The following is a 21,985-nucleotide window of genomic DNA, read 5'->3' as shown; positions in this document are numbered from 1 at the left end:
TATGAAGTCCTTGGATCAAAACCATTATGTGTTGCAAAACAAACACTGGCTTTAAAAGAAACATAATGAAAAGGGAGCAGAAATGGCATCAATTTGAAAGCTAAAATCTTCCAGCACTTGCGTTAATTAAAACATTGAAAATTACTGACAATAAGCTAATCCATAAAATGACATCATGTTCTCCTGGAGGCGAAAAGGCACTTAATCATACAGAGGGGTAGCATACCCTAACCTCCACTGTTTTCTCATCTCCACCAGAATTAAGTTCAGGCAGGGAAGGTCCCTGTTCAAGCTACCTACCCCACCACCACTTGATGCCTACTGATTACTCCCGATATTGTGCATTATGTACCATCAGGACTTAGTGCCCTTTTGCACTCCACATTCAACAATTTCTTTCAGTGCTATTTCCCTTTATTTCTCATAATTATTCTAGCCAATCGTGTAACCTTTTTATTACCTTTCACTATTACTCTCTCGTGTAAGAAGTGATGCAAAGTACTCATTCTGCATTGCAACCTTCATTCAGCATGAGATTTATTTTTTTCATTTCTAACCCATTTTAAACTTTCCTTAACAATGCTTTTACAGGTTTATGTCTCTATAAAATCTTTATTAGTTTGTTTTTTTTTAATAACTGCAGGGCTTTTTCCTATGTCTCTGCTCCTTTTCCAAGTTTTCCCACTTCCATCTATAGTTTCTATTCTGCCCTTGATATTATTTCATCGAATCACAGAATTATAAAATGATACAGCACAGAAGTACCCATTCCACATACCGGATCCATGCAACTCCCTTTAAAAACAACTCAGCTCATTCTACTCCCTTATGTGTCACATTTTTAAAAGTTTCTTTTAAAGTCTGGTCACTTTAATTATCTCAGGAATGTCAGTTTTGTTGCTACATGCTCTTTACTTCTTGTCAGTACATGTCCTGTCTCTATCGTAATCATCTCTTTGAAGATTTAATTTTTTTGCACACTGCCATTTTTGTTCATTCCTCTTTTCACTCTGACTTGCGTGGTATTCACATCAGCTGGGATCATAACAAGTGTGCATTCGTCTGTGCCAGGTCAGATGACCAAACCTACTGCAGAGAACTGAAACAACAAGGTGCAGAGCTGGATGAACACAGCAGGCCAAGCAGCATCATAGGAGCAGAAAGGTTGACGTTTCGGGCCTAGACCCTGTTGTCTCGGATTCTCCAGCATCTGCAGTTCCTGCTATCTCTGCAGAGAACTGAACTTTCTTTTGCCAGGCAAACCATCTTGGAGCCAGGGTGACTCCAAAAAGGTTCTGTATACTGCAGCATAAGAGTACAACCACCATTTGGTCAATAGACTACTCACATATGGAGCTTCTTATCCTCATTTCATCGACAGAAAGTACAAGGAGCCCTCAAAACTGAAATGCTATGCAACACAACTGCCATTAAAAGTGTGAGTACTTTTCTATTATGATCACAAATAGAACTTCAATGCACACCACACCCTTATATTTTCTCCAATTGTAAATGTGGAACTTCAGCAGCAGTTTTAACAGCCTTTCAACAGCCCAATCATAGGACATGGTAAAAATTGGATATATGAGGCTGTGTTCTCATCGTAGACATCTGGATAACGTCTTGCAACAGCTGATGCTCCATGTAGTTAAAACACCACTGTGGCAGACTGCTGAAGATTTGACTCAGACCTTGCCAAGGATATAACTTGCCAGTGCATTCCCAATATTGACACTTGAATATGAAATGTGAGCAGATAGTTTATTCTGCAGCACAGGCCTATCTCAACTTTCTGGGGAATGAAAACAATTGAATAAAATCCGCAGGCCTTCATAGGAAAGTACGAAAGGTGGGGACCATATGATATGCTGTCAAAAGTACTTTAAACATCACATCACGAAACAGAAATAAAAGGTCTTTTACCGTAATCTGCTAGGATTTTTCCATGCAAAGTAAACATTATTATCTGATTATTTGAACAAATTACACAGCATGTTATCTCAAATGTACAACTATATAGAATATCTTAACACTTAGTCAGAAGACATATAATTATTACTTCTTGAAAAAACTTTAGACAAACGTTGATGTCCACAGGGAAGAAGACAGTAAATGTAGAAAAACAAGACTAATTCAAGCAGAAACTAACTGGATTTAAATTTCAAAATCCTGTAAGACAGATGGAAGGAGGTCAGGAGAGCCATACATTGACAAGAGGGAAAAGAATTAATTAAGTTCAGAGACAGTGAGATGGGTATAGGTTTCAACACAACAAAATATACACATAAGCCTGTTACTATTGCAACAAAATGGAGATGACAAGGAAACAGGTATTCTAGCAAATACGTAAAGAAAGGAAAGCACGTTAGTCATAGAGAATTTAAGATTACAAGTGAACAAGGAGAATGTATGCTTATTGTGATGATGATGTGCAACAAGGCAGAGTATTAATGAGGAACCTGAGACAGAATCTAGCACCTTCACATGAATTTCACCTCCTCGCCTTACCTCTGCTATTGATTTTAATGTTCATAGGGATCTGTGACGCCATGGCCAACAGGTTCTGCTGCAGTGCTTGTTGCATAAGTCGTTGCTGCTCTTCTGCTACAACTGAAAGCTTTTTCTCCGGAGGCTCCCCAGAATCCAGTTTCTCACGCAGCTGGTCCAGGGCCGCGGCCTGAGCTGCTGCAATTTGTGCAGTGGCTGCCTGGGCCGCAACAGCCTGAGCTGTGGTCACATGATGACCAGCGATACTGAGTGGGATTGCTATTCGATTGTGTCCAGCTGTTGACAGCATTGATTCTTCTAGAACAGAAATAAAGAAGGAAACAATCCATGACCCAAAGAATTCCACCAAATACATAATCAGACCACAACCTACATTACTGCCACACCTTGGTCAGGTCATAAGGTTTACAAGGGTCAGATTTTGATGGATTACAAAAATAAAAATAATCCTTAAGATTATCTGTGAAAATCACTGCTAGGTTTAAATAATACATCTGAAATTAAAAACCTTTGTTCAGAGGCTTTGATATTTTTATAACTCGCCTTCCTGTGTCCTTTAGCTCATAGCCTCCAAAGAATCCCAAGTTGACAGTACGGGTAATCTATTCTGCACTGCATTGTGGAAGGTGCACTTTAAAGGGGAAAAAAAAAAGTACCTTTTGGGGCATCAATGTCAATTGAAAATAATGTGAAGTACACAATTCTGGTGGATTCAGAGGTTGAGGTGGATAAGTCATTAAGTGGCACCTTTCCTGATGAGGAGATGAATTCTCATTCCAGAGGTGAAGTCATCAGTGATTTTTTGCCTTGTGCCCCAGCAGCAACTTAAGGGTGTTCCAGAGCTACTCAGAAATTCTACAAGAAATATCCCGGTTAACCAATAGAATCTCTCTGGATTTTTCTTCATATAAAACATTCTAGTATATCCATTATTTTTATGCACCAATTTGTTTATGCCAGAAAAATACTATAAAAAAACACTTTTAGGTTAATTGTGGCAATGATCAGAGATTCTTGTGTCCTGTTTGACCATGTATTAAAACCAAATTTCCCACACTTTTTCTCACAAGAGTCATTGCTTATTAAAAATGGTATCTTCACAATGCTTGCAGCTGCTGCTCTACTTTTGGTGGTTACTGGGAGGAGCTGCCTATTATTTCTGTAAGAGATGGTACTTCATTTTATCTTTCGAAGAACATGTCAACATCATGGGCTATACTTTGCTGCTAAACACAAGGTGGGCCAAAGAACATTCAAATGGTCCTGTGTAAAATGGCCAGCATTTCGCAGGGACTGCCCATGTGCAGTTAAATGTGAAAATGCAAAACCTGCTGTCTGAGATGCTCACATCCTTTGAAAGCTTTTCAAAAATGACTCACCTGCCATTTAAATTCAAATGACTGCTAACTGTCAATCAGCATTAATAGATGCATTCTCCATTACTCCAAACAACCTCTCTGGCACTGAAAATTAACTTTAAAAACAAACTGTCTCATTCCTCCAGATAAGTTAAGTAAAAATTTAACAAAAAATATTTTAAAGCAAAATACTGTAGATATTGGAGATTTGAAATAAAGTCATAAAATGCTCGAAAAACTCAGCAGATCAGGCAACTTCTATGATGAGAGAAACAGAGTTAGCATTTGGAGTCCAATAGCCTTTCTTCAGAATTGCAGTGGGCTGGAAAATGGCAGTTTTTATGCTGTTGCCAAAGGGGAGGAAGGACAAGTGGAATAGGCTTCATGATGTATGAACAGGTGTGAAATGATTTGTAAAGAAACCAGAGTATGTTGCTGCAATAAATTACCCACAATCTCAATCCTTAAACATTAATAACTGAGTATTTACAACATTAAAGGACAAGAGCTTCCTGTGCACTGAGCAGCTGTCAATTCTATAAATTCAGAATGAATCAGTGATCTTTGTGAATCGGGCACAGCCAGAAGAGAGGTGACTACAATGTAATTTCATTGATTTTCCTTTGCTATGAAGAAACTTAGACCTGCAAGGACTGGTACATGGATTGGAAATTCAAAAGAGTGGGCATTACGTGACAAATGGAGCAAATCAATTCTTGATATTATCCAAGTACAACTTTGAAAAAAAATGCATCGACATTATGACATAAATATGTTTCCTGCTTAATAGGCTACCAGGTTATAATGTGTATACACATTTTATAATTTGGTTTTATGCATTTATGAAAAACAACACTGTGCCTTTGTTTCAATAATTTAATAATGAAATCTTGTATTTGCTTGAATCATAGTTCAGGTTTCTTTGCTTATAATTATGGAGTGATATAGCACTGAATGAGACCATTCTCTTCCCATTGAGTCTATATCAGATCCTTGAAAATGCTGTCCAATGAGACCTACACCCTAGTTTTTTTCCTCATAAGCATGCAATTTCTTTCCTTTCAATTGCGCAGCCAACTTTATCTTAAAGGTTACAACTGAATCTGCTTCCACTGCTTTTCAATCAGCTTATTCCAGATTGTAACAACTCACTGTCTTGAAAAACTATTTTCATTTGTTCCCAGATTGCCTGGTTATCAACTCAATTGATCAAGTCAATCAAAAACACATAATTTTGATCACCTCTACTTATACTCCCCTAAACATCTCTGACCTCCATCTCTCTGAAATCTTTCATACCTAGAACTATTTGATAGTATCATTCAGCACAGCACCCACAAAGGATCAATAGTCAGATACTGAATAATACTCTCATTTACGACTTTTGTTCCCTCGGGTTCCAGGTGGTCGGAACACTGGGTAAACATGTCTTGTTTGACAAAATTAATCAAGTTTGCTTAAGTCAATAACTGTGATGCGATTTTCCTTATTATTAAGGCAGTGTGTAAACAATTGATTGCACATTACTTCATCCATTTACCATACATTCATGTTTAAATGGATTGTGGCTGAGGAGGGACAGGGTTGCTGCTGGTTGAATGAGGTTTTTCTTGGGACCCCAGGAAATCCTTAATCCACCTTGGAGTGATGGCCTGGAATATTAACCATCATCAGCAGTATTCCCTTCAACCATAAAACAATACGTCACTGGCCTAATCTGAATGTCCTGTTGTTGTATTAGATCTTCCTATATTTACTGTTTATGGATCTAAATTTTTTGATTATGTTGCAACTCTCTCCTCAATATCCATTATTTCCCACGTTACAAAATAGATGATCAATGCACTTATTATTGACAGATATCAATGACACATACTGAAGAAGCATACCATGGTTTAAAACCTCAGCCCATACTTAGTAATGACCTAAGCTTTCTTTATATACATACAAGAATGAAGGAAGATGACCAAAATAGTCAACACCATAGTGTAAGGAAATGCTGTTCCTTACATGATCACTTCAAGGATTAATTTTAGTCTCATAATTGTACATATGCTTAATGTGAATGTACATTCTCAACCTTGATTTCTCCTCATTAATAAATTGAACTCTTGGACAAAGAAGCCTATGGTGCAAACTTCAGCATATCAACTGTGAATAAGTAAATATAACTTAATTATTTAACTCAAAGCACGAAAGAATTTGAGTGCCTGGGATATTTCTTCCCGTCTCTATGTCGAAATAAAGTTACATGCCAACTGTGCGGAATTGTGCCTTTTGAAGACTGTATTCCGTTAATTCAGTGTTTTACTATGTAAAAGTCTAAACACAATACCTTTCTTTACAGAAAACCCATGGCTAATATGGCTGCCATTATGAGTGGATATAGCTATAGTAGGCATCTGTATCTTTGGAGAAGACAAGATAGTTGGTGTCCCCACGGGGGAATAATTAAACAATGTAGATCCATAACTCTGCCTTCGGCCCTCTCGTCTGTTGCTATCAATAGCTGCCTGCAACTCTCCAGGTGAGCTCAGCCCTCGTTTTTCACATTCATATGGATATAAGTACTTCATATATCTGGAAGGAAATGTAAAGAAAAAAAATTAGGTGCAAATACTCTCTGAAAAATAATTCATATTGCTTCATTTTCATTCTCTTCAGTGTGTGTTTGGTGTAATTCTGGGACTGTGACACCTTTGAATCTATTGCACCCATCATGAATACCAAACACTACCAGAACAAAACATAGTAAGCTTTATGTTAAACTTCATACCACTCTTCCTTCAAATCAAACCTTCAACTTAATTTTAGAAATCGTGCCTTTTGGAACACTAGTGTGACGTGCTTACTAAATTACAATCTGTAAAGAAAGCTACTACCATAACACAAGTCACCCTGAAGCAGGACGGGTTCACTGTATTTTACTGCATTATTCACTGTAAAATGCAAGTGATAATTCTCATTCATATTCATTTTGAAATTAAAATTCAGTTGCTGCTCAGAAAGGTCAGATTTGTTGAATACACAATAGGGAACTTATGGAAAACTAATGAATGGTGATAGTGTTTGGTGGGGAGGTCCATTTACCTGCAGGTTAATTTGGGGCTGAGTTATATTGTAGTTGTGGGGGAGGTGCAGTTGGATTAACAAAGTTGGGAAAGTGGATAGGAAATGCAGGAGGTGGGTGGGGAGGGGGACAGATCTTCATGGCCACAGCTTAGCTGAGCAGGAGGCAGTCACTTCCTTGTCTGGCAATAATACTGTCAGGTTTCACATTGTGCCTTGGACACTTGGCACCAGCCTACTCCCTGTGGGAGAAATCTAAGTGATGGTGGAAGGAGATCATTGATTGGCTGTTAAGTCACTATTGATTGGACATTGGCAATGATGCCAAATTTTTAGCCACAACTCCTTGCTGGACCTGCCAATCCATTTCCTTGGGAAATGTAACATTCTGGCCTTGGTGGATGAATTGCTTAACTTTTACACATACTTTTATACATCATGATATACACAAATGATCTGGAGGAAGGTATAGATGGTCTGATTAGCAAGTTTGCAGATGACACTAAGATTGGTGGAGTAGCAGATAGTGAAGGGGACTGTCGGAGAATGCAGCAGAATATAGATAGATTGGAGAGTTGGGCGGAGAAATGGCAGACGGAGTTCAATCCAGGCAAATGCAAGGTGATGCATTTTGGAAGATCCAATTCAAGAGCGAACTATATGGTAAATGGAAAAGCCCTGGGGAAAATTGATGCACAGAGAGATCTGGGTGTTCAGGTCCATTGTGCCCTGAAGGTGGCAACGCAGGTTGATAGCGTGGTCAAGAAGGCATACGGCATGCTTTCATTCATCGGACAGGGTATTGAGTACAAGAGTTGGCAGGTCATGTTGCAGTTGTATAGGACTTTGGTTTGACCACATTTGGAATACTGCGTACAGTTCTGGTCGCCACATTACCAAAAGGATGTGGATGCTTTGGAGAGGGTGCAGAGGATGTTCACCAGAATGTTGCCTGTTATGGAGGGTGCTAGCTATGAAGAGAGGTTGAGTAGATTAGGATTATTTACATTAGAAAGATGGAGGTTGAGGGGGGACCTGATTGAGGTCTACAAAATCATGAGAGGTATAGACAGGGTGGATAGCAAGAAGCTTTTTCCCAGAGTGGGGGACTCAATTACTAGGGGTCACGATTTCAAGGTGAAAGGGGAAAAGTTTAAGGGAGATATGCATGGAAAGTTCTTTACGCAGAGGGTGGTGGGTGCCTGGAACGCGTTGCCAGTGGAGGTGGTGGAGGCGGGCACGATAGCGTCATTTAAAATGTACCTAGACAGATACATGAATGGGCAGGGAGAAGAGGGATATGGATCCTTGGAAAGTAGGCGGCAGGTTTAGTTAGAGGATTTGGATCGGCGCAGGCTTGGTGGGCCAAAGGGCCTGTTCCTGTGCTGTAATTTTCTTTGTTCTTTGTTCTCTTTGTTCTTTTGGAAGATGCAAATACGTAGCTCTTCTGGGCTTGCCAACTGGCATCTGCAGCTTGCCAGAATTCAACTTTATAAACTCTCATGACCCACTAATGAATAGAATTACAATTACAGATTGGAATATTTTGTTTTGGAGGAATGAAGTGGGAACGACAGTTTGTACTATTTTATTTACCTTTGGCATTAATACACCTACACTTTAATTAGACTGAAACCTCCACGTTTCTACAAAGTTCAACAAATTAACAAAGGACTGAATGTATTGAAGATAGATTTGCTGATGATACAAAGTCAGACAGGAAAGCAAGTTCTGAGGAGGATATGGAAAGTCTGCAAAGTGATATGGGTAAGTGAAGACTGGGCAAAAGTTTGTCAAATGGAGTGTAACATAGGATATACAGACTTATCCACATTGATAGGTTGAACACAAAAAGCAGATGATTGTTAAAATGGTGACTGTTGTGGAATGCAGCAGTACAAAGGCATTTCGATCTCCTTGTGTCTACGTATCACAAGAGTCAGCATGCATGTACAGCAAGTAACTAAGAAGGCAAATGGAATGCTATTCTATATTGCAAAGGGGTTGGAAAATAAAAGTAGGGAAATCTTGCTGAAAGGACATTCGTGAAATCAAATTTAGAGTCCTATGCACAATTTAGGTTCAAGTTGTTGGTTGGTTCGCCGAGCTGACTGGTTTTTGTGCAAATGTTTTGTCTCCCTTCTAGGTGACATCTTCAATGCTGTCTAGCCTCTGTTGAAGCGCTGTTGTTTTGTCTGGCTCTGAATTTATATGGGTCTGTTCTGTCATGGTGAGTAGTCCTATTTCTGGTTTTGTACTGTAGTTGTACGTAGAGGACCAAAACCAGTCAGCTCAGCAAACCAACCAACAACTCCAACCACAACCTGAGCTACAAATCTTCGCAAAAACATTAAACAATTTAGGTTCCCTTATTTGAAGAAGGATGTATTTGCATTGGACACAGTTTACAGAAGGTTCATTAGGTTAATTCATAACATGAAGAATTGTCATTTGAGGAAAGGGTGGGCAGGTTGAGCCTGTACCCATTGGAGTTAGAAGAATGATCTTATTGAAAACATAGAATTCTGAGGGGGCTTGACAGCTGAGCTGCTTAGAGGATGGTTCCTCTCATGAAGACATTGAAAATTAGAGGGCATGCTTTCTAAGTAAGTGGCCTCCCTTTAAAGATGGCAATGAGGAGAAATTTCTACTTTCAGAGGATCATGAACCTTTGGAATTTTCTACCTGAGTAAGAAGTCAAGCCTGGGTCAGTAATTATTACCAATGCTCAATCAGACAGATTTTTGATTTAGAAGGAGCCAAGGGCTATGAATGGCAAGCAGGAGAGTAAAATCATGACCATAATTGGATCAGTCATGATCTTACAGAATGACCAAGCAGGCTCAAAGTGCCAAATGGCCCACTCTTTTTGTTTATGCTGTTCTGTTCTTCCACTACTACAGTCAGTGTTACTGAAATCTTTCAAAATTGTTACTTTGGAAGATGAAGATACTAAATTAGCCTTAATGCAAGTTTTAGATCCATTAAGATTGAACTGATCTTAGACAATTGTATTCAACTGAACTTCTGACAGTGACTTTTTGTTCAGATGATATGGAGTTTTATTTGTTAAGGAACAGCAATATCATTTATGTGAAAAGGGCATGAAGACAACAGAACAGCAGGTTTTAACCAGCAACAGCAAGGAGATAATTCTTTTTAACTAAGCAAAATGTAGTTGACACATTAAAGATCAGACAGAACATTAGGGGTGGCAAATAGGAAAGATGGTCTGAAAATACATGTGATTATTTGGATGATATTATGGGTAATTTATTTTGGACTTCAATATAGGACTATAGTTAAGAACTTATATAATGGAAGGTAACTTATGTCTGATATGCAACAAGATAATAGGAAATTGTAAAATATCTATGATATTTATCACCTTTGAAGAAAAGAAAGCAGAAAATCATGTACTTGTAATCATATTATCAGAGTGCCCCAAAAAAACATAAAGTTTTTCTCTCAAGCAGAGAAATCGGTAAGTTATATGATGCAAGTTTTTAACTTGGCAAAATGCTTCAATAAAGTAGATCCAAGTAAACTTTCTAGCTGCATGCATATCCTAAGGACAAATTAAGGACATCAAAAGAAGACGATAAGCAGGAGAAATATTTTTACAAAACAATGCAGAACAGACCACTGACAAAAGTTGTGGAACAAGAGTCTCTAGTGAGTTTCCCAAAAGGACAGGGAAGATTCTTCTCAACAAATGAAATTTGGTGGACAAGAAATTTGTGGACATGTTATTGTGGACTCGTTAATAAAATGAACCTCTTCTGCTGAGAGGCCAGAACTTTAAACTTTGTTAGGTGTACAAAATGGACAGTCTCAGATTAGCCACTCCTTACATTCTCCAACTGATCCATTGAAGTTAACCCTCTGCTGAATCTTACATTTCTGTGTTATTATGGAGAATAGAAACTCCAAAAATGGAGGCAACATTTGTGGTTTTAAACTGCTTGAGAGCATGATTCAGGATCTGCTGACATTCACCTGTCGATGCTGGAAGAATGGTCACTATGATTTCAGAAACAACAGCCATGGTTCGTGAACCTACTAGATGGGAAATATGTAAATAATAAGGAGGGACCCACTATCCAATTGATACTATTCCAATTGAATTTCATATGTTATTTGATAATGTTCCATATGTAAAGCTTTAAACAGCACTCAGCATCATTGATAGAACAGCAAATTCACAGAATTACTACAGTGCAGAAGGCGGCTATTTGGCCCAACGAGTCTGCATCAACCCTCTGAACAGCATCCCACCCTGACCCCCCCTATCTCCATAACTCTGAACACATGCGCTAATCCACCTAACCTGCGCATCCTTGGACACTACAGGACAATTTAGCATGGCCAATCCACCTAACCTGCACATCTTTCATTCAGTTCACTAGATTTAGAATTGACTTTGCTGTCAATGTCAGAAAATGTCGTTAAATTAAAATCTGTTGGGAGGAACAGACTTTATTGGTTAAAATATTCCTTTTGTGCTGTAGATGACCTTAAATTACTCAACAGGTGGCCTGCTGTGTCCTTCAGCATTGTTTCTCTATTGCTTAACAGAGTGTTTACTTTTGCTTTTTCTTCCTAACACAACGGCAATTAAAGGTCTGAAAATTATCAGCGCTGCACCTATACTGTATAAACACTGGTCTAAACATTGATTGCTGCTGCCTAAATTAAAATGGGATACCAAACCAGCCTATAGGAATTACCGATTGAGCTGAGCTTGAGAGGCCTTTACAAGTCCCCTAATTATTGAAGCTTGTGATTGTGTTAAACTAAAATGCAGTGTTTAAGTTGGTGCAGCTCCCATATCATAGCACCTAACCCCTCTGGATTGCAGACCCCACCTCATAGCCCCTCATAGGTCGTGGCATAGTATTAGGGTCCCTGGGTTAGCAACGTAAAACCGCAGGCCAATATTTTTGGGCCTACATTCAACTCCCAGGAAGACAAACGGTGAAATTTTGAATTCAATAAAATCTGCAAATAGAAGCTAGCTAGATGGCGACCATGCAATCCCTGCAAATTGTGGTTAAAAACCTAATTGATTCATTAATATCCTTCAGAGATGGGGAAATCTGCCATCTTTACCTGATCTGGCCTACGTCTGACTCCAGACTCCTAGAAATCTGGTTGACTCTTTCATACCCTGTGAAATGGCCTGGAGCAAGCCATTCAGTTGTATCAAAATGCTACAAAGTATAAACAAACGAATGAAACAGGGTGGATCACCTGGCATTGACCTAGGCACCAGAAATGACAACAAGGAACACAGGCCTGTTGACCCTGTAGAGTCCTCCTTACCAACATGTCGTGGCTTGTGACAGAATTGGGAGAGCTACCTCACAGAATAGTCATGCAACAGTCTGAGATAAACATACTCACAGAATCACAGATGACACACAATGCCCCAGACATCAACATCACCATCACCATCACCATCACCATTGCCACCAACATCGCCATCATAATCTCTGGGTATATCCTGCCAAACCTGGAGAGAGACCTAACGTGAGAGGTGATGGTACACTACTGCACAGTCGGGAAGGAGATGTCCTCAGCACTGACATCTGAACCTTTTGATTACCATCTAGTGCCATTCCCTCGGCTCATGAATCAGTTCTTCTCCATGGTGAATACCTCTTGGAGGAATCACTGAGAGTGGCAAAAGCACAGGATACACTCTGGGTGAGGGACTTCAATTTCCGTCGCATGGATTCCATAGATTCACTCCATGTGATATCAAAGAATTATGACCAGGGATTCTATTCTATTCTTTAATTGCTAATGACATTCGATACTGCAAAGGCTCTGGGCCCTGACAACGTTCAAGCAATGATACCAAAGATTTTTACTCCAGAACTAGCTACTGTAGTACAACGGCAACACTGAAATCTACCTGACAGCGTGGAAATTTACACAGTTATGTCCTAAATCCTTAGATACTGGAGCAGTCCATGTCCATATGTAGCAAGATCTGGACAATATGCAGGCTTGGGCTGATAAGTAGCAAGTAACATTCATGTCACAGAAGTCCCAGGGAATGAAAATCTCCAACAGGAGAGAAACTAACCATTGCTTCCTAATGTTCAATGGCATCACCATTGCTCAATCCCACACTATTATCATCCTGGGAGTTACCACTGCCTAAAAACTGAACAGGACCTGCCGTATAAATACAATGGCTACAAGGCCACGTATGAGGTTAGCAATTCTGCACTGAGTGACCCATCTCCTGTCCACTATCTACAAGGCATCGAGGAAACCAAGCTTTGCAGAACACCTACGCTCAGTTCGCAATAAACAACTTCACCTCCCAGTCGCGAACCATTTCAACTCCCCCTCCCATTCCTCAGACGACATGTCCATCCTGGGCCTCCTGCAGTGCCACAACGATGCCACCCAAAGATTGCAGGAACAGCAACTCATATTCCGCTTGGGAACCCTGCAGCCCAATGGTATCAATGTGGACTTCACAAGCTTCAAAATCTCCCCTCCCCCTAACGGCATCCCAAAACCAGCCCAGCTCGTCCCCGCCTCCCTAACCTGTGCTTCCTCCCACCTATCCCCTCCTCCCACCTCAAGCCCCACCTCCATCTCCTACCTACTAACCTCATCTCGCCCCCTTGACCTCCCTGGACTGACCTATCCCCTCCCTAACTCCCCCTCCACACTTACCTTTACTGGCTCCATCCCCGCCTCTTTGACCTGTCTGTCTCCTCTCCACCTATCTTCTCCTTTATCCATCTTCTATCCGCCTCCCACTCACCCCCTATTTATTTCAGAATCCCCTTCCCCTCCTCCATATCTGAAGAAGGGTCTAGGCCTGAAACGTCAGCTTTCCTACTCCTCTGATGATGCTTGGCCTGCTGTGTTCATCCAGCTCTACACCTTGTTATCTCACTTGATTACTATTCCATCCACTGCCTTCAACATTCACTTCCTCCATCACTGACACGTGGTGGCCACGCTGTGTACTATTTACAAGATGCACAGCAGTAATTCTCCAAGGATATCCCAACAGCACTTTCCAACCCTGCACCCACTAACACCTAGAAGGAAAAGGGCAGCAGATACAAGGGAACAGGACATCCTCCAAGTTACACACCATCTTGACTGTGAAGTATATCACTGTCACGGGGTCAAAGTCCTGGAAGACCCTTCCTAACGACATTGTAAATCGACCCAAACCTCAATGACTATAGCAGGTGAAGAAGGCAGCTCACTGTCGCTTTCTTCAGCGTAATTAAGGATGGGAAATAAATGCTGGCCTATCTAGCAATGCACACATCCCATGAAGGAATGTAAAAAAAACTCCTCCATTGCAGATCACATATCATTGCCCCACCCAACCACAATCTGTAAATACTCATCAAAATTATCTCGATTTTAAAACATTCCTTCTTGTTTTTGAAATCATCCATGACGTTGCCCCTCCCTAACTCTGTCATTCCCTCTATCTCCACAAATCTCTGAGATAACCATGCTCTTCTCAATCCAGCCTCATGAGTGTCCTGAATTTACTCACTTGATCAACGGTGCCCGTATCTTCGGCTGCCAAGGCCCTAAGTGCTGGAATTCACTCCTTAAGCCCATCTACTTCACTACTTCAGTTTCCTCTTTTATGACAATCCTTAGGATTTGCCTTTTTGAGCAAGCTTTTGGTAATGTCACCTAATATACCCAACTAACGATGTGGTTTGGGGAAAAATTTTTTTTAGTGACATTTGGATATTACCTGCACTGGCTGAGGGTGCATGAAGAACTCTGTTTCTGAACTTCTCTCCTCACCTGAGATGTAGTGATTCTCAGGTTAAACAGGTCATCTCTCTCTAATGAGATAGCAGCCCTACGGTCTAGTAAGATTATGGCAACTTTACTTTATTACCCTACTTTGAAGGGGATATTTAAATGTAAGTTGTTGAATATTTTCTCTTTCACATGCACTGCAAATTATTTCTATTTTAATTCATGTTTAAATTGAAACACTACTTTTGGTTAACTTTTGTGGATTGATTTACAATGCTGTTAGGAAGGGCCGTCCAGGAATGGTTGGAATGGGCAGATGATTTCTCTAATCCTCACGGTTGTTAAAGTGCTTCTTTGTTTCTTTCGCCATTATATTCACAGCCCACAGTTTTGAAGTTGGCTAGTCTGCTCACTGCCTCAGTCAACAGTGATTTTGCATTGACTGTTAGGAAGTCTTGTTTTCTGACTTACGCACCACCCAAAACATTTTCCTTCTTTCTACCTTAGTGACCCAACTGAGCTTGGCAATGCATCGAGCGGACAACTGCAGGGAAAGTAAGCAATGGTTATAGTCCTGATACCAGCCGGTTAAAGAATCACACTATCATACTGTGTAAGCAGTGTTCCCTATATGGGGCTGTTTCTCAGATAGTTTTACTGTAATATTAACTATAAAATACTTTTCTTTAACTTACTGGGTTCTCAGGGTGAAAGCAGCGCTGGTGATAGAGGTAGGGAGGTTGAGGCCTTTGGTGATTTCACGCCAGATCTTCTTATTGATGACTTCCACTAAGCCACCTTTTTCAGTGACCAGCTTGTACAGACTGTACAGATCTAACACCTGCTTGGCCATGATGGGAATCCGATTCACTGGAGTCCCTGCGTAAATGAAAAAAATATCCACAATCAATTGCATTAGCTTCAACAAATCGACAGACATCCCACAGTTATAGGCCAATTAATTTGACCAACTAAAACACCTAATTGCTCACTTTCTGTCAAAAAGAAAAAAAATACTTTCTCCTCCTCTCCGGGTATCGATGTTGCAAAGATAATTAATATAAAAATTACTATTATATTGTGTTCAACGATAATTTAAAGAGAAGCTAGATCCAGAATATTTAGCTCTAACTTGTTTGTAATGGAGGAGCCAAGCAGCGTGGTGTTGACCCAAACTGCAAGATATTATTCGTGTGAAGAGTGAAAGGGATGAGATTAAACAAGAAGTGTTTAGGTGACACCAAACTTAATATTTTAAGATAATTGTGGGACAAATGAAAAATAAACCATACAAGTTCTTCCCGGCATTCAGTTATATCTATTGTTTTATTACTTTTATATGTTCCCATTTAGTTAATTCTCTTCTAGAAGCCGTTACATCGTTTATTTCAACAGCTAACCTATGGAGTAATATAAACCAATAGAATGCATCTTTTCAGTCTGATCAAATGCATTGATATCAATCATTGATCCTGCTTATATTATTAAAGTTACAGTATTAATCTGGTTTAATCATGTGACACAAGTGAAAACTAACTGTCTGTAATAATGATCATTCTGGTAAAAGGAAAAAAAATTAACTGAAAATGAGAAAAATTTAGTATTCATTAATGAGTACATATTCAGTGATGTTCATCAATGGACCTAAATGTAACAGTCTGGATTTTATTCAAATTCCAGGGCACCTGAAAGTAGTTGAATAGAGTCAGAGTCTTGGAACTGTACAGCATGGAAACAGACCCTTCAGTCCAACTCATCCATGCTGACCAGATATCCTAAAGTAATCTAGCCCCATTTGCCGGTATTTGGCCCATATCACTCAAAGCCCTGAGGAAGGGTCACCGGACCCGAAACGTTAACTCTGATTTTTCTTCACAGATGCTGTCAGACCTGCTGAGCTTTTCCAGCAACTTCTGTTTTTGTTGCCTCTAAGCCCTTCCTATTCGTACACCGTCTAGATGCCTTTTAAAAATGTTGTAATTGTACCAGCCTCCATCACTTCCTCTGGCAGCTTATTCCATACATGCGCCGCCCTCTGCGTGAAAACGTTGCCCCTCAGGTCCCTTTTAAATTTTCCCCCTCTCACCTTAAACCTATGCCGTCCAGACTCCCCAAACCCGAGGAAAAGATCTTGGCTATTCATCCTATCCATGTCCCTCATGATTTTATAAACCTCTATAAAGTCACCCCTCAGCCTTTGATCCTCCAGGGAAAATAGCCCCAGTCTATTCAGCCCCTCCCTAACCCTCCAACCCTGGCAACATCCTTGTAAATCTTTTCTGAATCCTTTCAAGTTTCACAACATTTGTCCTGCAGTGGGGAGACCAGAATTGCACACGGTATTCCAAAAGTGGCCTAACCAATGTCCTGTACAGCCGCAACATGACCACCCAACTCCTATATTCAATGCACTGACAAATAAAGGCGAGCATACCAATGCTTTAACACAGGCATTGAAACCAAACGTGTTCATTAGAGGCCAATCATTGCAATCTCAGGATGTCATGGCAAGATGGCTCAGTGGTTAGCCCTGCTGCCTACAGCAGCAGGGACCCAGGTTTGATTCCAGCCTCAGGCAACTGTCTGTGTGGAGTTTGCACATTCTCCCCGTGTCTGCGTGGGTTTCCTCCGGGTGCTCCAGTTTCCTCCCACAGTCCAAAGATGTGCAGGGTAGGTGGATTGGCTGTGCTAAATTACCTATAGTGTCTGGGCATGTGAAGGCTAGGTGGATTATCCATGGGAAATGCAGGGTTACAGGGATAGGGTGGGTCTGGGTAGGATGCTCTTCAGAGGGTCAGTTTGGACTAGATGAACCTAATGGCCTACTTCCACACTGTAGGGATTCTATGATTTTATGAAGTTCCTCAACCCAAACATCTTCATCCCCATCAGTGATCACCTGCTTCCCCCACACAACCATGTCGCTCCCTAGTTAAGTTTGAGACTGTTAATGAATTTGCCATGTTCAGCCACATTCACAATGTTGTCAACTCTTCCAATAATGAAGCAGTTCTGCCAATCCACAACTTAAATTGGACATCAAGCATGAGCTGGAAAATAGGATGAAATATAGATTTGACCCAGGATTCATTAAGCTCCCTAACATAAGTGCCCTGGGATCATGAACAAACATTGAACAGAACCAACCATTTGCATTCCATGATTACAAATGCAGGTTAAAGATTGTATGGTGTGTATTTGGGGACTTGTTTCCTCATCTTCGAAGAATGAAGGGTGGAGAATAGAGGCAGAAGAATAGAGGCAGAAGAAGTACTGAAATGAGCAAATAGGACCTACTGCCCTGAACTGAATTCTGTGTTCTTGCACTTGCCAGTGTTTTCACTCATGACTGTACACAAGTACATGTGAATGATTGGGAGGTATCAAAATCTGGGTCCTCAGCCGAAAACTCCCTCCTATTCAATCGCTCCCCTGAACTGCCATGTGAGCAAGACAGCAAGCCAAGCTCTAGAAAAGACAGGCCTGGGAAATGCAGCAAATAGAGAAAAAGAACCTTGTGGAGGTCTCATTTGTTTCTAATCGCATATTGATGAAAGCCTCAGTGTTATCTGGTGCTCCAGGAAAGATTCTACTGCAGCAAGGCCTTGATTTTACTTTTGGGAGTGGGTTTTTCCTTGTGATTGGGATCCTGTTTGTAGCTTCTCTGGTCATGTTGGGATCAAGGCAGATATCCGCAGCCTTTGGTAGAAAGATCAGGAAAATCTAGCCCTAAATCCAAAGGTACAATTAACATTTTTCTAAATTATTGATGCCCTGAACTAGCATTTGCATCCTGTCTAATGTGTGCAATACTTTGGCACAGCAATTTCAAATAGGATCCAGAGTACATTGCTTCAGCTTTTGAACAAAACCATCACACTTGCTGAGATTGTTAAATGCTCAAACCACACTGCAGATATCATGAGATATGAGATGATGTATCAATATAGAAGGCAGATTATTGAACTTGATAATGTGTGTGTAAGTGGTTCTTTTGTATGTTTGGCCTTTCTAATTAACCCGAGGTTATCCAAGAGAGCCATGTAGTAAGCTGTAGATTTATGATAATAGCATGAAGACTAGTTCATTAAATATACGCCTGGCTTTATAAATCTCAGTGCACACAAGTGTTTCCTTCAAGGAGAACTTGGAAATTACATTGGCATGGAATTTTTATTTAAAAATGTTGCATCTTTCCCCGTGAATCAAAATAAAAATAGAAACTTTTGGTGTTTTAAAATATCCACTTCATGTTTTTAATTTTGTTCTGGTCTTCAGAGAGATTAATGCTCTCTGAGATTAATACACTATTAATTAGTGTATAAATTGAACCTCCTGTCAAGTCGCCAGAATTCAAAGTGTTGGTTTTCTGGATGTGTCCAATGTGAAGGGGGTGCAAGGGACCAGCGGAGTACACCAGCAAATTCTTTTCACGCCTGCAGCTGGAGTCAAATGCAGGCCTAGCCAATTACAGTGGAGCCACATCTTGAATTTCCATCTTGTCCTCATCAGGAATACCAAATTCCAAACAGTCGCAGCAATTTATTATTTTTATTTATTCATGGGATGTGAGCATTGCTATTTGGGACAGCATTTATTGCCCACTTCTAGTTGCCCTTGAAAAGGTCGCGGCCCAGCCAGCAACACCCACATCCCACGAAAGAACCAAAAAAAATCGACAGGAGAACGGAGCGCTGATTGATTGGTAAATCAACTCTGCTCGGTGAGGTTTTTCTATAGAGCCAGCAACAGGCAGCTATAGATCCCAGCGATCGTTAGTGAATGTAGTTCTCTTGCTTGCAGAGAATGAGTCACTACGTATGAATTCAATTCACTTCCAGCAAGTGCGAATATTACGAACCTCACAAGCACAACCGATTTTCATAACTTGGTTCTGAGTGTGGCTGTTAATGCACTCAGGATTGTTTAGCATGTGATGAACAATGACTAATTGCTTGCTTTAACCTGGGAAAAAGCCAAATGCATAAAGGTTCACGGCTATAATCATCTTCACAGTGATTGGCCACGGTGTCCTTATCCTGCTCTGAGGTTGCAACTGTGGCTGATGCCAGATGAGGATCTCCTTAACATAATGTTCCTTATGCAGATTTGGGTGAGAGAATTGTTCCTTGAATATCCTGGGTAGGTATTCCTCTGCTCAGAACGTTTCTCCTACTTCTCCCTCTTCCATCTGTTTGTCCTGCTGCGTCACTTGTGCTCCGTGTCATGTAGTGATCCAAGGTAAACTACTGTACCTACATGTGGGAGCGAGTGCTCTGTGCACAGTTCTTGAAGTTCAGCCTAAATCCTTTAGCAGGTGTCATATAACTCACTGCAGACTTGAACAACTTCAAATAAACCATGGATACCACCAACCATGACTACGGTTGAATCAAGAACCAAAATCAACCAGCAACTGACCAAAAATAATCGGTGATCCCTGCAAATAGGTTACTAGTAGAGGTTACTTTCTGCTGCTGGAAACATGTTCGATCATGCACGATGGGAAGACGGTTTTAGCTGAAGCACTGAGTTGCAAAGTGTCAGCATTACATACTGATTTATGTAAGAATCTACCTACTCTGTACACATCCAACAGACTATTATGCATCCGGGTAAACACTTTAACAAAGTGGAATCTGGTTTGGCTTACATAAGAACTGTGCACATGTCTAACAGCTTTCATTGTGTGAGCAAACTGGCAGTTTCAGTATTGAAAAAACAAAATACTAAGAAGCCTAATTACATGCTCAACCTGTTTTTATGAAATTAACCCATTTCAGTGAAGTTGTAATTTGTTTAAAATAAAATATATTCAGTTACAAAATTCTATAGAGGAAAGGCAGTTATTTCAGTTAATTTACATTGTTAGCAAGAAGTTAGATAATGCAATTTAATCTTATTTCAATGCTTTCTGAATATTGAAAATTAAACTCAAAGTCGTGTTGAGGCAAACCAACAGATGCCATTTTCAAACTACAATAATATGTTTTCGGGCCAGATTTTCATGCAGTCAGGAAGACTCCATGAACCTTCAGAATGATGAGGGGGTATTAATGTGGATATTTTTTATGTCCACATTTTCTACAGATTCAAATATTAACCCCTGGCTCATCAGCCCAGCCTCTACCTCTGCTTTGCCCTCAGCCTTCCCTGTCCCACTTACTGCCATCCCCTCCTGCCATCTCCCTCCAAAATCCCCATTCTGGGGCTAACAGCACAGGCTGCATTTTGGGTGAGAGACTGTGGAGGTGACATGTGGGTTTGAGGTGGGGGGTGGGGGGATGTGAGGTAGTTGAAGGCATGAGGCATGAGGAATGGAGCTAGGGGTTTGACAGACTCTAAAATGACTGGGATAAAATCTGGGGGTTGGGTGGGGTGGTGCCCTCTCACCAGCCAGTCTTGTCATTTGGCCTTTTCTTCATCACTTCAGGATTGTGGGCCTGGCTCAATTGCGCCCCAAATCCCTGGAGAAAAAACTAGATCTGGAGGTCTTTAAACTGAGGGATATGTGGAAAGACAGAAAATGTCCAAACTCAACCTCCCTGCCTTGGGAGCAAAAATCTGTCCTTATATCTGTTTTTGTAAAATGAGTCAATTTGAGATAAATTCTTCTATGAATGCCATGATCTACAAGCAGTGACCAGCAAGGGTCTAAGTTGGAAATCTTTGTTTGCAATGTCTTATTTAACTTCTTCACCTTTATTAGCTTCAGCACGAATGTATTAGGTAAATCCAATTCAATGTGTGAAAGCCAGTGGTATAAAATCAATACTTCACTGAAATTGATGTATCTTTACTCGATTGAAACATTGTTTTTTACTCAAACTAACACATTTTTATTTTAGCCAATTCACTTAAAGTGCTAACACCATGCTGGTATTCTTTAAAAAAAGTAATTTCAAAAAAATACAGTTTTGCATTTCATATCTCTCACAGAATTGCTACAGTGCAAAAGGAATCCATTTGGCCCATTGTGTCTGCACTGGCTCTCTGAATGAGCAGTTCCCACACTGACATTCTGCCACATTCACCCCTGTAATCCTGTACGTTCTTCCTTTTCCGGAAACAGTCCAATTCTGCTTTGAATGATTTGACAAAACCCAGCTCCACAACAAGCTCAGGTGTTAAAGTTCTAAATTGGAGTAAGGTCAGTTTTGATGGTCTGAGACAGAAGGTTTCAACAGTTGATTGGGGTAGACTGTCTGCAGGTAGAAGGGCTTCCAACAAGTGGGAGACTTTCAAAAGCGAGATAACGAGAGTTCACAGACAACATATTC

At 40.4% G+C, this 21,985-nt stretch overlaps 1 protein-coding gene across 1 annotated transcript in view; it reads right to left on the bottom strand.

Annotated features, from left to right (window-relative positions):
* LOC109918584 (AT-rich interactive domain-containing protein 3A-like) overlaps window positions 1-20,084 on the bottom strand; it is a 29,948-nt gene extending 9,864 nt beyond the window's left edge. Inside the window, exons 1-4 of the mRNA XM_048604583.1 lie at window positions 20,039-20,084; window positions 15,401-15,584; window positions 6,202-6,446; window positions 2,509-2,805 (exon numbers count right to left, since the gene is read on the bottom strand). Coding sequence (XP_048460540.1) covers window positions 2,509-2,805; window positions 6,202-6,446; window positions 15,401-15,584; window positions 20,039-20,084 — 772 coding nt within the window. The remainder of the gene's footprint in view (window positions 1-2,508; window positions 2,806-6,201; window positions 6,447-15,400; window positions 15,585-20,038) is intronic.
* Window positions 20,085-21,985: the final 1,901 nt, after the last annotated feature.

Source organism: Rhincodon typus, chromosome 1, assembly GCF_021869965.1.
Source record: "Rhincodon typus isolate 14 chromosome 1, sRhiTyp1.1, whole genome shotgun sequence".
NCBI lineage: Eukaryota > Metazoa > Chordata > Chondrichthyes > Orectolobiformes > Rhincodontidae > Rhincodon > Rhincodon typus.
Note: the sequence above shows the minus strand (reverse complement) of the source record. Positions and strands in the feature narration are given on the sequence as shown.